Consider the following 13050-nt stretch of genomic DNA (forward strand, 5'->3'; position numbering starts at 1 on the left):
ACCTCCATCTTCTCTTCCTCCTGCGATTGGTCAAAACGTCTGCTCCGCCCCTTCTCTGCGCAGAATCGGGCCCACCACCAATAGTAACAAAGCCAATCGACTGGAGCTCAAGCCCCAAGCGACACAGTCCGCCGTAGCACTGTACCACTCGCTCCAGCCACGATGGACGCTCCGCCGCCGGCCAAGAAGCGGCGCCACCGCTTCCAGCGCGTGGAGGAGCGCGTGAGCGGCCTGCAGCACGAACTGTCGCTGCACGCCAAGACCACGGGCGCCGTGGACGAGGCGTCCGCGCTGTCCTTCAAGGAGGAGCTCGCTCTGCAGGCGGAGCTCACGACGCTCGACGCCTTCCAGCTGCTGTTCCGCTCGCTGCAGCCGCTGGTGGCCACGACGCCGCAGCTGCTGCACCACCTCAAGAAGGTTGCGCGCTCGCTGCGCACGGAGCTGCAGCAGGCCAAGCAGGACGAGAGCGACCCGGTGGTGCTGCGTCAGCGGCTCGTGCCGGTGCTCAGGCTGGTCGCGGCGCTGGGCAGAGAGCTGCGCAAGGAGTTCTACCCCCACTTTGCATCGGTGCTGCCGCACGTCGTGGCGGTGATCGACACCAAGGACCCGGAGCTCAGCACCCAGGCGTTCAAGACGCTCACCATGCTCTTCACGCACCTGCGGGTGCAGCTGTTGGCGGACATGGAGGCCGTGCACAAGTGCTACTTCCCCCTGCTGGGCCACCCGAGGGAGTTCGTCCGAGACTTTGCGGCGCAGACGCTGGCCGTGCTGCTCAGGCGGCTGGAGTCCCCCAAGGCCATGCGGAAGTACCTGGGCGCGTACCTGACGGCCCTCGTGAAAGGGTCGGGACGAGATAATGAGGTCTTGAGGGACGGCTCGGCCAAGCTGCTCTTCGCACTGGTGAAGAATGTGAACCACGGGTTCCACTCGCGCATGCGCGAGGTGCTGCTGTACTTGTTGGGGGCGTTTAGGCCGAAGAAGGCGGTGGAGGAGGAGGAGACGCAGGAGCAGCTGGAGCAGCGCGACGCGGTGTTTGAGATTGTCTATCAGACCTGCGGACTCATGATGAAACACACAGACGCGGATCACGCCGGAGAGATGCTCGAGTGCCTGGTGCTCGTGGTGAACAAGGTGGCCAACATCCGCCACGAGAAGGAGGAGACGCCCTCGGAGGCTGACGATTTGTACCTGAGCCGCGTGCTGCGAGTGCTGCTTGGGTTCTTGATCTCGCGCATGGGCAAACTGCTGACGGGCGCGAGCGACGCGTACGAAGTGCGGGTGCCCGGCGTGCACAAGGTGTGCGCGGCGCTGGTGGCGCCGGAGAACCAGGTGCTGACCTCGCACAACGATGCGCTGCGAGATGTGCTTATGCAGACTTTGGAGGCGGTGTGGAGGCTCTTCCCCGCCGAAGACGACGTGGTTTCGGCGCAGGTGAAGGCCATTTTCGCCGTGGCAGCGAACGAAGACGAGCAGGAGTATTGGCGCCAGAAGCTCCTGGAGTTCGTTGACAAGGCGCTGCACAACGCGCACGTCGACGTGGGTTTTGTCGTGGAGTTTTTGATCCCCAGCGCCTTGGAGTTCGCGCTGAAGACTCTCCTCAAGACGGATGTGGGGGCCTTCAGCTCGCTGGTGTGTCAGCTGGGTGACTACGTTGCCGACAACGCCGGAGAAATCAATGAGGGCCAGAGCGCGTATATTGTACGATCACAGAACAACCGTCGCTACTGGCTGCTTTCGTTTGAGGATGTTGATGGAAGCGCCGACAAGGTGCTGTTTGACGCTGGCAAGAAGATCTTCAAGCAGAGCGACAGCAAAAAGGACGTGGAGGGTCTGGCTCTGAGCTGGAAGTTCTGCAAGGCGTTGGAGTTGTTGCAGTTGAACGATGCCAAGCTGACTGCCTTCACTACGCCACTTATCGCAAAGTGTGATAAGCAGTTGAAAGACAAGTCGTGCACGTTGGCTATCGAGGTTGCTTCGTTGCGTGCTGAATTGTGGCAGTTGGAGCAGATTGCCAAACACCAGAGCAAGAGTAAGGGTTCGGCGCTTACAACCAAGTATGTAGAGCAGGCGCTCCTCGGCAAGGAGTCTTCATTCACGACGCTCTCAACATTGCTGATGCTCGTTGAAATGGAGCCTGAGGAGAAGCAGCACGCAGTGCTGACAGTTGAAACTCTTCCCCGTGTGGCTAACCCCCTTCTGGCAACGCTGCGTTCGCCTGCGTCTGCTCTGCGTTTGGTGGCACTTCAGTTGCTGGCTCGATTCAAGCGCTCAAATTTTATCGAATCTGACAGCGGCTCCCTCAGCGGCCCGTGTGATCTTCCGGACATTTGCGTCAACCTGGAGCTTGCATGCAAAGACATTTCAGTGGCTACTGAGCGTGAGGTGGTGCGCCTGCTGACGCGCGTGAAGATTTTGTGCCAGTCACCACAAACTCCAGAGCTGTACAAGAAAATTGCCGTGAACCAGTTGCTGGGTTTGTATCACGTCAAGTTCTCCACGATATGGCCGCATATTGCTGACGCGATGGAGACTGCGTCGCGTTTGCACTTCAACGATTTTTGGCCAAGCATAAGCGCGGAGCTTCTGGTTGCGTCCGTCCGTCACGAAGACCAGAATGGAAAGCAAGATAGTGACCTCAACAACCAAAGTGTGGTTGTTGGAGAGTTCCATCGTGTGTGCATGCTGGAGCAGGGTGTGGTCTCGGCTGCAAGCGTGACTGATGCTGCCACTCACCACTCTCTGCTGTGGAAGGGTTTGATGAAATTTGCCGACCTTGTGGAGGCCAAGACGAAGTTCATGGTGCCGCTCTTCCTTACGTTCTTGCGCGACCAATACAGTGCCATTTACACGGACGAGCTTGACTCCAAGAGGCTCGAAGAGATTGACCAGGCCCTTGCCAAGCTCGATGAGACCAGCGACGCCGACTCTCCTGCCTGGCGCAAACCGGTTGAATTTCAGGGCTTGACTACTAAGGAAGTGCGTGGCAAGTTTGTGGACCAACTGAAACTTTTCGCCACCTTCCACAACATGAAGGGAGCATATGCGCAACATTTGTTGCATGCTCTTTTCTTCGATCTATTGATGAAGTCGGATGAAATCGTGTCGAAGCTGGCTTTGCAGTGCCTGTACGCTTTCGGCAGCAAGGCTCTTGTGACCTACAAGACGCAACTGAACCGACTGACCGACTCGTCTTCATTCCGCGAGGAGCTGGCGAGTTTTAAGGTGGGAGATGGCGAGGGTATTGTGCTGCGCGAGCACCGTCCGGAGTTGCTGCCTGTGCTGCTGAGGCTTCTGTACTCCAAGTGCGTGAGCAAGAAGGGTCGTAACAACGGCGACACTGTGGCCGCTCGACGTGCGGCTATCCTAGCGTACCTGGCAGCACTGGAGGCTCCTGAGCTCGCCAGCTTTGTGGAACTGGTGGTGCGGGCATTTGATGTTAAAATTGAAGCTTCCAAGGGCGCTCTTGCAGTCGGTGAAGTTACGCCTGTGTCTGCTGTTTCTAGCGTGCAGCCCTCGCGCATTCTGGGTTTCTTGAACTTGCTGGAGGATCTCATCAACCAACTCGGAGTGAAATTGGCTGCTTTTATTCCTCAGATCGCTGACGTGCTGGTGGCAATTCTCCATATTAGTATCGCTGCTGGTGATGACGAAGATGTGGAAGCTGCCGACGACAACGAGAAGGACGAAGAAAATGGAGATGACACTGCAGTTGCTGTCGGCTTAAAGCGTAAGGCCGAGGAGACTTCACCAAACGTGGATAGCCTGGCAACTTCTGCTTCGATGAAGAAGCAGATCCGCATGTTGACATATCGTCGACTGGCAGAGTTGATTGACACGGTACGGAGTTTTTTTTCTCGTTTGTGTTACGCATTTGACGACGTTAACCTTTATTATGTTTTCTTTACTGCAGTTTGATACCCTTGTCCACCTCCAACCGTGGGTGGAATCTGTGCTGGAAACCTCACGGGAGGCCATTGTTCACCTGCCCAACGCTGTTGTCGGTGCTGGCAAGGCATCGGCGCTGTTGGAACTGCTTGTGGCGATGGGCCGCGCTGATAGAGTGCGTCAGTGGGTTCCGGAGCCTCTTGTACTAAATGTCATCTCGTGTTTGTCAGCTGGATTGGCGTCTTCGAGCACGTCCGCAGCCTCTCGTGGCATTTCTCCTGAGATCCTGGACTCGATCCTGCAGTTCATGGACTCGCTGCTTGATGGAGACGAACACTTACTGTCGGGAGACGAGTCAATGGCTGCATCCAAAACGAAAGAGAAGCTACTGCTGGTGACCCATATTCCGTTCGTGCTGGAGCAGTTTGTGCAGCGCTTCCAAGCCAAGGCCGCGCGTTATGCGAGTGACCGGTATGCGGGATCATCGCGAAAGGAACTCACGTTCCTGTGTCGTCTCTCGCATCACCTGGATGTCTCCGAGGGAGATGTGGCTACTGCTGCACACGACCTGTTCCAGTTGCTTCTACCATTCTTGCTGCGCAACCATCAAACTTCGACTAAGGATAAGGAAAACCTGCTGGAGGTCTTGGCGCACTTGGTTCCCAAGCTTTCGGAGCCTAAGAAGCATGTGCTTGCTCTCGCGCGCTTGTTGGCTCCTGGTCCGAACTGCATCGCTGACCGCGATCCTCGTCTGAAACTCGTGCTGGTGTTTAAAGCTCTGGGTGGACACCGTACGCTGAAGGAGCTGGCTCCTGTAGCAGAGCTGCTGGATGAACTCAATGCCTACGATGCCAAGCATATCGAGGAGACGGATTATGAGCGCCGGCTTGTGGCGCTGAACCGGTTGAACTCCACGCGCTTTGCTGGTTTTACGAACGAAACTCATCTGCTGGCGCCGCTGGTGGCGCAATGTTTGCAGTGCATGCATGACTCCGAGTTTTCAGTGCGCAGCGGTGCGCTTGCTGCGCTTACGGCCTTCTTGGGACTCGCCGCAGATGTTGCAGTGGAGCAGAACGAGCGACAGGATGCGGCGAAGTCTCCTCTGCTCAATGCGCTCGAGTCCCTGGTGATGCCTTGCGTGCGATCAAGCTTGCGCTCGACCGACGAAAATGCGCGGCGCGGCTTTGTGACGCTGCTTGGATCACTGGCGGATAAGCACAAGGAGTTCAAGCAGCTTGCGTTCATTCCGACAGACTTGATACTGGCGCGCAACCAAGAGGACCCCGAAGCCGACTTTTTCTATAACATTACGCACATCCAGGCTCACCGCAGACGTCGTGCTCTGCAGCGTCTGAGTGCTCTCATGGACTCGATGGCCGCTATAGCCCAGGATAATGACGACGGTGAAGAGAATGACGAGCCTCAATGGTTCTCTAACTCGACTGTGAATGGAGTCATCCTCCCTCTGGTGATGCACTTCGTCTACGAGACCCACGCCAAGAGCCAGGAATCTCTCCGTGCTGAAGCTGCAGCTTGCGTGGGAAGTGCCGCTGGTCTTCTGGGTTGGTCGCACTACCTGTCGCTGCTTCGCAGACTTCTGAAGTCAATCGACGGACATGTTGAAATGGAGGGCGCTATCATTATGTCCATCTGTGCAGTGATTGACCACTTTCACTTCGAGGCGCCAGGTGCGGCTACTGAGTGGCAGTCGTCCAAGGCCGGTACTAAAAAGGACGAAACGAAGGAGGACGAAGCTGATAAGGATGAGGATGGCTCTTCAAAGGTCCAGGACAACATGGAGACGCAGGTTCTTCCGATGCTGTACTCGTACCTGTTCAAGGGAGTTGCGTCAAAGAAGAACTCAAAGTCGCAGGACAACGATGGCGACTCGACCTCAGTCTCGGAAGAAGCTGTGTCGGTGCGCGTGCCCCTCGCGCTGGCGGTGGTGAAGGTGTTGCGCCGACTGCGCGCCGAGACGTTCCAGCGTGAATTGCCGAAGCTGCTGCTCCGTTTTGCTAACTTGCTCAAGAGCAAGGACGAAGCTGTCCGTGTGTCCGCCCGCACTACGCTCGTCCGAATTGCTGTGGAGCTTGGTGCCCGCTTCCTTCTACCGATTGTTGAGGAACTTCGCCACACTCTGCGCGATGGATACATGGTTCACGTGTTGTCCTTCACTGTACACGCGTTGCTGGAGAAGTTGCCGGAGATCATGCACGTGGACGGACAAGCAAGTTCTCTTCGCAAGCCTCAATCGCTGCTGCTTGTGCAGGACAAACAGCAGGAGGCTCAGCACGAGACCGAATTTGCCTCACCGCTGGATGCCTGTGTGCCAAGCCTCATGGAAATCCTGGCAGCAGAGCTGTTCCAGGGCATGACGACTATCGGTGAAGCCGCTGAGGCTGCTGCTGGCGGCGTGGAGCGCAAGTCGGCACAAAAGTCCAAGATGAAGGAGGCTCGTGCTAGCGGTGGACGAAGCTTGGACTCGCTGGAGTTGCTGGCAAGATCGTTGCCATTCTTGCCCAACCCGAGTATCCACGAAGTGGTGAGCGCGCTTGTGAAGCGTTTCCAGGCCACGGACGCAGGCGCTCAAGCTACGGCAGCGCTACAGGAGGGCCTGAAGCGCGTGGCGATTGGACTGGCCAAGAACCCATCTGTGGAGTCGTCCTACATGTTCCTGTACGCGTACAACGTTCTCAACTCTAGTCTCGATAGTCTGCGCCCTACTACTGAGAGGGAAAAGGAGCAGTACGAATCGGGAGGCAGCAGCACTGCTCTGGTGACTTCGTGGCTCGTGTCAGAGAAGAGTGCGGCTGCTACGAAGCTGCTTGCGACCCGAGTAAATGCCCGCGACACTGTCCGCGTCGCCATGCAGCAGCAAGTCACTGGTTTCGACAAGATGCGCCAGCAGCAGCAGAGCAAGACCAAGAAACAGAAGCGCGAGGAAATTGCTGCACTTCTGGCCGAGAGCACGGCTCACCTCCGCGAACTGCTGAACTTTGCTGTCTTCTTGGTGTTCTCCTTCCTGCGCAAGAACGGCAACGCGAAGGATCAGGACGAGAACGGCAAGAAATCTTCAAACGCTCCCGCTCAGCTTGTCGACCCGCTAGTGCCTTTGCTGATGCGCTGTGCGGGTGAGTCGAAGAACGACCGCGCTGTCATCACCTCGCTCAAGTGTCTTGGATCGCTCCTTCCGCGACAGGAAGAACTCCCGGCGTTGCGTGTAGCTCGCTCACCGCTTCTCGATCGCCTGTTTAAGATTTTGCAGCAGGCAGGAGCTGCTACTCGCAACGAGATGGTGCAAACGTGCTACCGTACGCTTACTGCTCTGCTGAGACAGCAACATGGACTCGAACTCGCTCAGGTGAACGGTAACGCTGCGAAGGATTCCAAGACCGATGGTCTCCGACTCACAGAACCGCAGCTGCGTGTGCTTTTGAGCTTCTTGCGTGCTGATCTGGACGAGCAAGACCACCAGAATGCCACCTTCGCTCTGCTGAAGGCCATCGTGAACTCGCGTCTTGTGGTGAGCGAGGTGTACGACGTGATGCTTCGTGTTGGCGAGCTGCTGGTGCAGAGCGATGCTCCTGGTGCGCGCCTAAACTGCGCAACCATCTACCAGACCTTCCTGCTCGAGTATCCTCTTGGAAACAAGCGACTGTCTCGGCATCTGAAGTTCTTGGTCGACAACTTGAGCTACGGACATGCAACGGGCCGCTCTGCTGTGCTTGAGGCTCTGCGCTCGCTTCTCTCGAAGCTGCCGCAGGACCTGGTGAACGCTCGGTCTCAGTTCTTCTTCTTGCCGCTGGTGCTGCGTTTGGCGAATGACGAGGCTTCTGAATGCCGTGACCTTGCCTGTGCAGCTTTGAGCACTCTGGTGCGTCGTCTGGGCAACAAGGAGCTGAACGAGAGCATCCTGCTGGTGGGCACGTGGTGGACGCAAGCTGCGAGTTCCGAGGCGGCAGATGCAGTGAAGCTTCTGGGAGCTGCTGCGCAGGTGACAACGCTGGTACTGGAGACCCGTCCCGAGTTCTTCGAGCGCAGTGCTCCTCAGGTTCTGGCCGCGACGCGCACGGCACTTGAGCGCAGTCTGCGCGAGCTCCAGATCGTGGAGGACAACAGCCAGGTGCGGTGGCAGCCGACGTACCATGTCTGCGTGGCACTCACCGCTTTCAGCGATCACCTTGCTGGACCGTACGAGATGTGGCTGGAGGAGTCCAAGCCGACGAAGAACTTTGTCGACGTTGTCGTGTTGCCGCTGCTGCAGTACCCTCACGCGTGGGTGCGTCTTGGCGCGACCCGCTTGTTGACGTCGTATCTGCGCCGTCGACAAGCCAACACGCTTGCTTTTGCAGCTCCGGTGAAGCGTCTTCCAGGCGATATCCTCGACCGCCTGCGCAATGGTGCGCTGTACCTCCAGCGTCCTGGCCGGTTGTTCAGCTGGGCAAGCGCGTTCTGCAAGCTGCTGGAAGCACCAGCTCTGAACGAAGAGCTGGCTAGCGAAGTGCTCACCGCCCTCCCGTTCCTGTGCGAGGCGCTCGAGAACTCGGATATCCCGCAAGATGTGACGGCTGCTGCTGCTGACGCCGTGGACAGTGAAGACTTGGAGGAAGACGCTACTGCCGAGGCGGAGGCTGAAGAAGAAGAAGACGCAGAGCAGGAGCAGACTGACGAGAAGGAGGATGAAGCTGAGCTGCAGCACCGCGAGGAGCAAGAGAAGGAGGAGGAACGTGCCAAGTCGCGCACTCCTATGGGCTGGCTGCTTACGCGCCTCTCGTATGTTGCGCGCGGCTCGAACTGCAGCAACGAAGTCCAGGCCGTGGTGTTCAAGCTGTTTGCCGCTCTGCTTCACGGCCACGATGCTGAGTTCGCGCAGAAGTACGTCGTCCAGATCATCAACCCGCTGTACCGCGCGACAAGCAAGCTCGAGGAGCTGCAGGCTCAGCAGGAGCAGGTGATGCTGCAGCAACAGCAGCGCAACCGCAACAAGAACCGGAGAAGTGGCCCGGCTCCGGAGCCTGTCACGCCGCCTGAGAGCGCACTTTTGGCGCAGGAGGTGCTGCAGCTTCTGGAGAACAAGCTCGGCGCCACGCCGTTCTTGGAGGCGTACTCATTTGTGCAGAGGAAGATGGCTGCGCGCCGAGCCTCCCGCAAGCTTCAACGTCGCACTGAAGCCGTGTCTGACCCGCAGCGCGCGGCCCAGCGGCGGATGCAGAAGAACGAGCAAAAGCGCCGCACCAAGCAGCTCCGCAAGCGCAAGCACGCCGTGCTCAAGGGCTCTGCTTCTGCAGCAGTGCGTCCCACGAAGGTGCTTCGTCCTGGTGCCGAGTAGACCCCCTCCCGATTTTGAAAGAGAGACCAACTAGATAGAGTAGTCATATGCATCAATTTCCACGCACGTTTGAAATGCTACGTGCCGGCGTGCACTCCTTCGTAAACCTGTCTATCATGTCTGTCCAGGAAGTGGCTTGCTCAAGTTTGAAAATGCAGTCAGTAGCCCATGGCAACGAATCAAGCTGGTGCGAGTTCATGACTGAATTTCCCGTCCATCGACCAGGTCTTCGACCTGTGTCCTGAAGATGATAAAACTCTCCTACAGTTCTCTTGCCCATGTTGACTGTGAGGAAAGTGGAGCGAGCGGCTGCAGCCTGATTCCAGGCTGAAATGAATATTTCCCAGCGAGATACACCCCTAGTTGAGCGGGATGTGGAGCTGCAGCAGCAGCAGCTACTGGCTGCATTCATTTACAAGGTTGGAATACCGTGGATGCGCTACCAGATAGCTCTTCGAGCACTTGGAAAGGTGTTGGGAAGCATATATTCGCGGCTCGTTCGTAGCGCCGTGAATCTCGATTCACAGACATCTAGTGAAAAATCACGAGTCGGAATTTGGAGATAACAACGTTGTTCACGTTTTTGCATTCGATCCGTGAAAGGGTGGGAACCTATCACTTGTCTGTCGCCTCATTCACCAATACCAGAATCCGTAGCAGCGCTGTGGAGGCCGGAGAGTAAATCTCGACGTGGACTCCCGTGACCACGACAAGAAGTTCCCAAAACGAGCATCCAAAGTGATGTCAAAAGCGAAAATCATCAACGCCGCAAGGCGGACGCGTATGTTTAGCATGGAAACCCATTAGTCGATCCAGCGTCTGACTCGAAGGGAAAGCATAGGAAGCAGGTGTAACTTCACAAGCAGTTGATGCAACTTGAAAGTGGAAGAAACATTCTCCTACTACATGTACATGTAGTATTTGGCTCTGTTGGTGGTTCCTTTGTATCAAAATATCTGCTGGCGGTTTTCTACGAGATGCCATTAGCGAACCGGCCGCTCGAGGTCGATCGATCGACTGTGCTTGGTGCAATGACCAACAACAACCACGAAGAGGATCGCCGCTATGGTCGTACACTATCGTCGCCTGCTCCTCTTCCTCCGGCGCCTCTAATTCCAAATGCCAAGACACAAGCAATGCTCGCTCGTCGTCGACGACGAGTCCCTCCTCGAAATGTGGAGCAGCACGAGCCGTGGTTATTCCAGAGCACCAACGTACACCCGCTGCCAGCTATGCCGACACCGTTGTCCAGTCTTTCAACTTCAGCCAGTGACAGCTCAATGTTCTACTTGGACCTCGAGAGTTTGAAGAGCTTGCTGCCTCCGTCGGACCTTCGACGACGTCCAAGAAGTAGTGAAGATGATAACAACAAGAGTTATCGAAGTGTTCGTGGGCCATCAAGTCGGGGACGACACGCCCCGCCCGCAAGATTGGAGGCGTTGAACCTCAGCACCAGCCACGCAGTTGATAAGAAGCTCCGACATCATAAACGACGACGACATGTCGGCTTGCCCACAAAGCAGAAGCTACGAAGGAAGGCCCTGCGTCTCGACTCGGCAAAAGTTCGGCCCTCTACCCAAGAAATGCTTGATAGCGATGTTGCAGCTGTATACCTGTCCCCGACTAAGCGTCCTCGAAACAAGGCGAGGAAGAGTACGACGCTGCAGCACGTAGGAGAACATCGACCAGAAATGAGGCGGCGGCCAGCGATGCATTACGCTTTTGACTACGATTCCGATGGTCAAGATCGGAAGCAGAAGCCCGTGACTCCTCTGGAAGATCTCGATGAAGAGCGGCGGCAAAAAGCTGCGATTGCTTCTCATTTAAACCTGACACTGGAGGAGTACGAGCGTCTGGATGCTGCATTTGGGAATAACTCCCAGCTCGACTCAATGGAAGACGAGCAATCCATGACGGATCGATACTACGAGGAGTTCCAGGAATTCGACGTCGACAACAGTGGATCAATATCTCCGGATGAACTACGACAATTACTGCTGGCGTCGGGCGAAGACATGGACGATGCTGAATTAGCCTCGGTTATCCAACAAGCAGACGTGGATCACGATGGCGAGATCAACTTCGATGAATTCATCGACCTCATGCGCGCTCGCAAGCGTCTTCTTCATGTAGCGAACCAAATGGGCGTCAGCGGAAGCGGACCAACAAGTTTGAACAGCACAAACAGTCCTGGAATCGGGTTTGCCCGAAATAATGGCGCTCCTGGACAAGTGCTACCTCCTCTAAAACTCGCGGCTCGGCAGGCCAAGCGCCACTTGCAACCTCAAAGTCGGTCGCTCGTTGTAGCTCGCTCGACGCCATCATGTCTTCGACCAGGGTCGAAAGTGGACATTGGGGAGCTCAGACGAGAGCTCGCACTCTCCGAGTACGGCATCCAGGAACTCAACTCGAAGGTGCGCGACGGATTGCAATGGGTCCAGCAGCATTGTCCTGTCAGGTCACTCAAGGCGCAAGTTTTCTGTCATCGCTGGGGCATGGAAAAGGTTCACCAGCTCTTTGTGCGACTCCAGTCGCAGCATCTCTCTCGTGCGTTCCGTAAGTGGACTGCGTTCCTCATGTTCGAGCGCAACAAGATCAAGGCCAACATGTTCCTCAAGTGCAAAGGTAGCCAGAAAATGACGGCGATCATGAATAAGTGGAGGCGCAGGGTCACTCGCCGCAAGTTCGTGCGTTGGAAGACCGAGTGCATCTTAGACGCGCGGAATGAACTGCACTCGGCCGCTATCGAGATCCAGCGGGTAGTGCGAGGCGACCTCGCTCGGTTGCTGAGACTTCGAATCCAAGAAGAGATCGCGATCATCCACATTCAGGCACTAGTTCGAGGTCGGATGGCTAGAAGCTTCGTAAATCGAAAGCGTCAGGCTAAGTTGGAGCACGAAGCTGCGAGCTTGCTGCAACGCTGCTATCGAGGATACACGGGGAAGCGGCTGGCTCGAGCACTTTTCAAAGCTCAACGCGAAACACTTGCAGCCTGTCGCATTCAACGCACGTTCAGGAACTTCCAGCGACGTGAACTACTGCGCGTGATTCAACGCACCAAGCTGGAAAACGACAGTGCGATCATCATGCAGTGCTGCATTCGCAGTTATCTCGCTCGAAGAGAACGAAAAAGTCGTGCAACAAAGCGGTTGAGAGAACGCAGTGCAGTTATTCTACAGCGACACACACGCGGCTATCTTGCTCGATGTCGAGTGCTCAAGTTGAGAGAGCAGATTCGTGCCGTCCTGACAATCCAATGTTTCTCCCGAGTCTGTCGATCACGCCGTCGTGTTCACATGTTGAGAACGGAGAAGCAATTCAAGGAGCGACAAGCGCTTGAACGCACCGCAGCGATACGAATTCAAACGTGTTGGCGATGCACCAGCACAAGAAAACACTATTTACTCGACAAGCAACGACGAGCGGAGGCCCAGAAGTTGGAGAGGTTCCGAAGACTCACTAGTGCGGTGGTTATCCAGTCGTTGTTCCGTGGATATCTCGCGCGTCGTCGAGCTCAACGCGCTCGCTATGAGAGATTGAAATGGCTGAACTTCACACTCATGAATACCAGCGCGTTGAAGATCCAGGCGTTCTGGCGTGGTTACCATGGACGACTAGCTACTCATCTGCGACTTCAAGCACAAAAGGCCCAGCAGCACCAAGATAATGAGGCGGCTACACGAATTCAAATGATTGCCAGGGGTAAGCTCGCCCGGGATGAACGCCACCGGCTCGATCAAGAACGTGCCAAGCTAGCGTCGCAACAACGCACCAGAGTTCGAGCAGCACTCCGCATTCAAAAGGTGTTCCGGGGTAAACGAGCTCGGGAAATGGTG

At 56.3% G+C, this 13050-nt stretch overlaps 2 protein-coding genes across 2 annotated transcripts; both read left to right on the forward strand.

Moving 5' to 3' along the window:
* Positions 1–162: 162 nt before the first annotated feature.
* IUM83_17204 (putative U3 small nucleolar RNA-associated protein) lies at positions 163–9214 on the forward strand (the record flags this gene model as incomplete). Its single annotated transcript, XM_067942137.1, has 2 exons — positions 163–3837; positions 3911–9214. 2 exons carry the CDS (start codon positions 163–165, stop codon positions 9212–9214), a joined length of 8979 nt encoding a protein of 2992 aa, XP_067790879.1.
* Positions 9215–10905: 1691 nt separating this feature from the next.
* IUM83_17205 (Abnormal spindle microcephaly-associated protein) lies at positions 10906–12970 on the forward strand (the record flags this gene model as incomplete). The annotated part of the gene is made up of 2 exons (XM_067942138.1): positions 10906–12058; positions 12915–12970. 2 exons carry the CDS (start codon positions 10906–10908, stop codon positions 12968–12970), a joined length of 1209 nt encoding a protein of 402 aa, XP_067790880.1.
* Positions 12971–13050: the final 80 nt, after the last annotated feature.

Source organism: Phytophthora cinnamomi (assembly GCF_018691715.1).
Source record: "Phytophthora cinnamomi strain GKB4 chromosome Unknown Contig43, whole genome shotgun sequence".
In the NCBI taxonomy this organism is placed as follows: Eukaryota; Oomycota; class Peronosporomycetes; order Peronosporales; family Peronosporaceae; genus Phytophthora; species Phytophthora cinnamomi.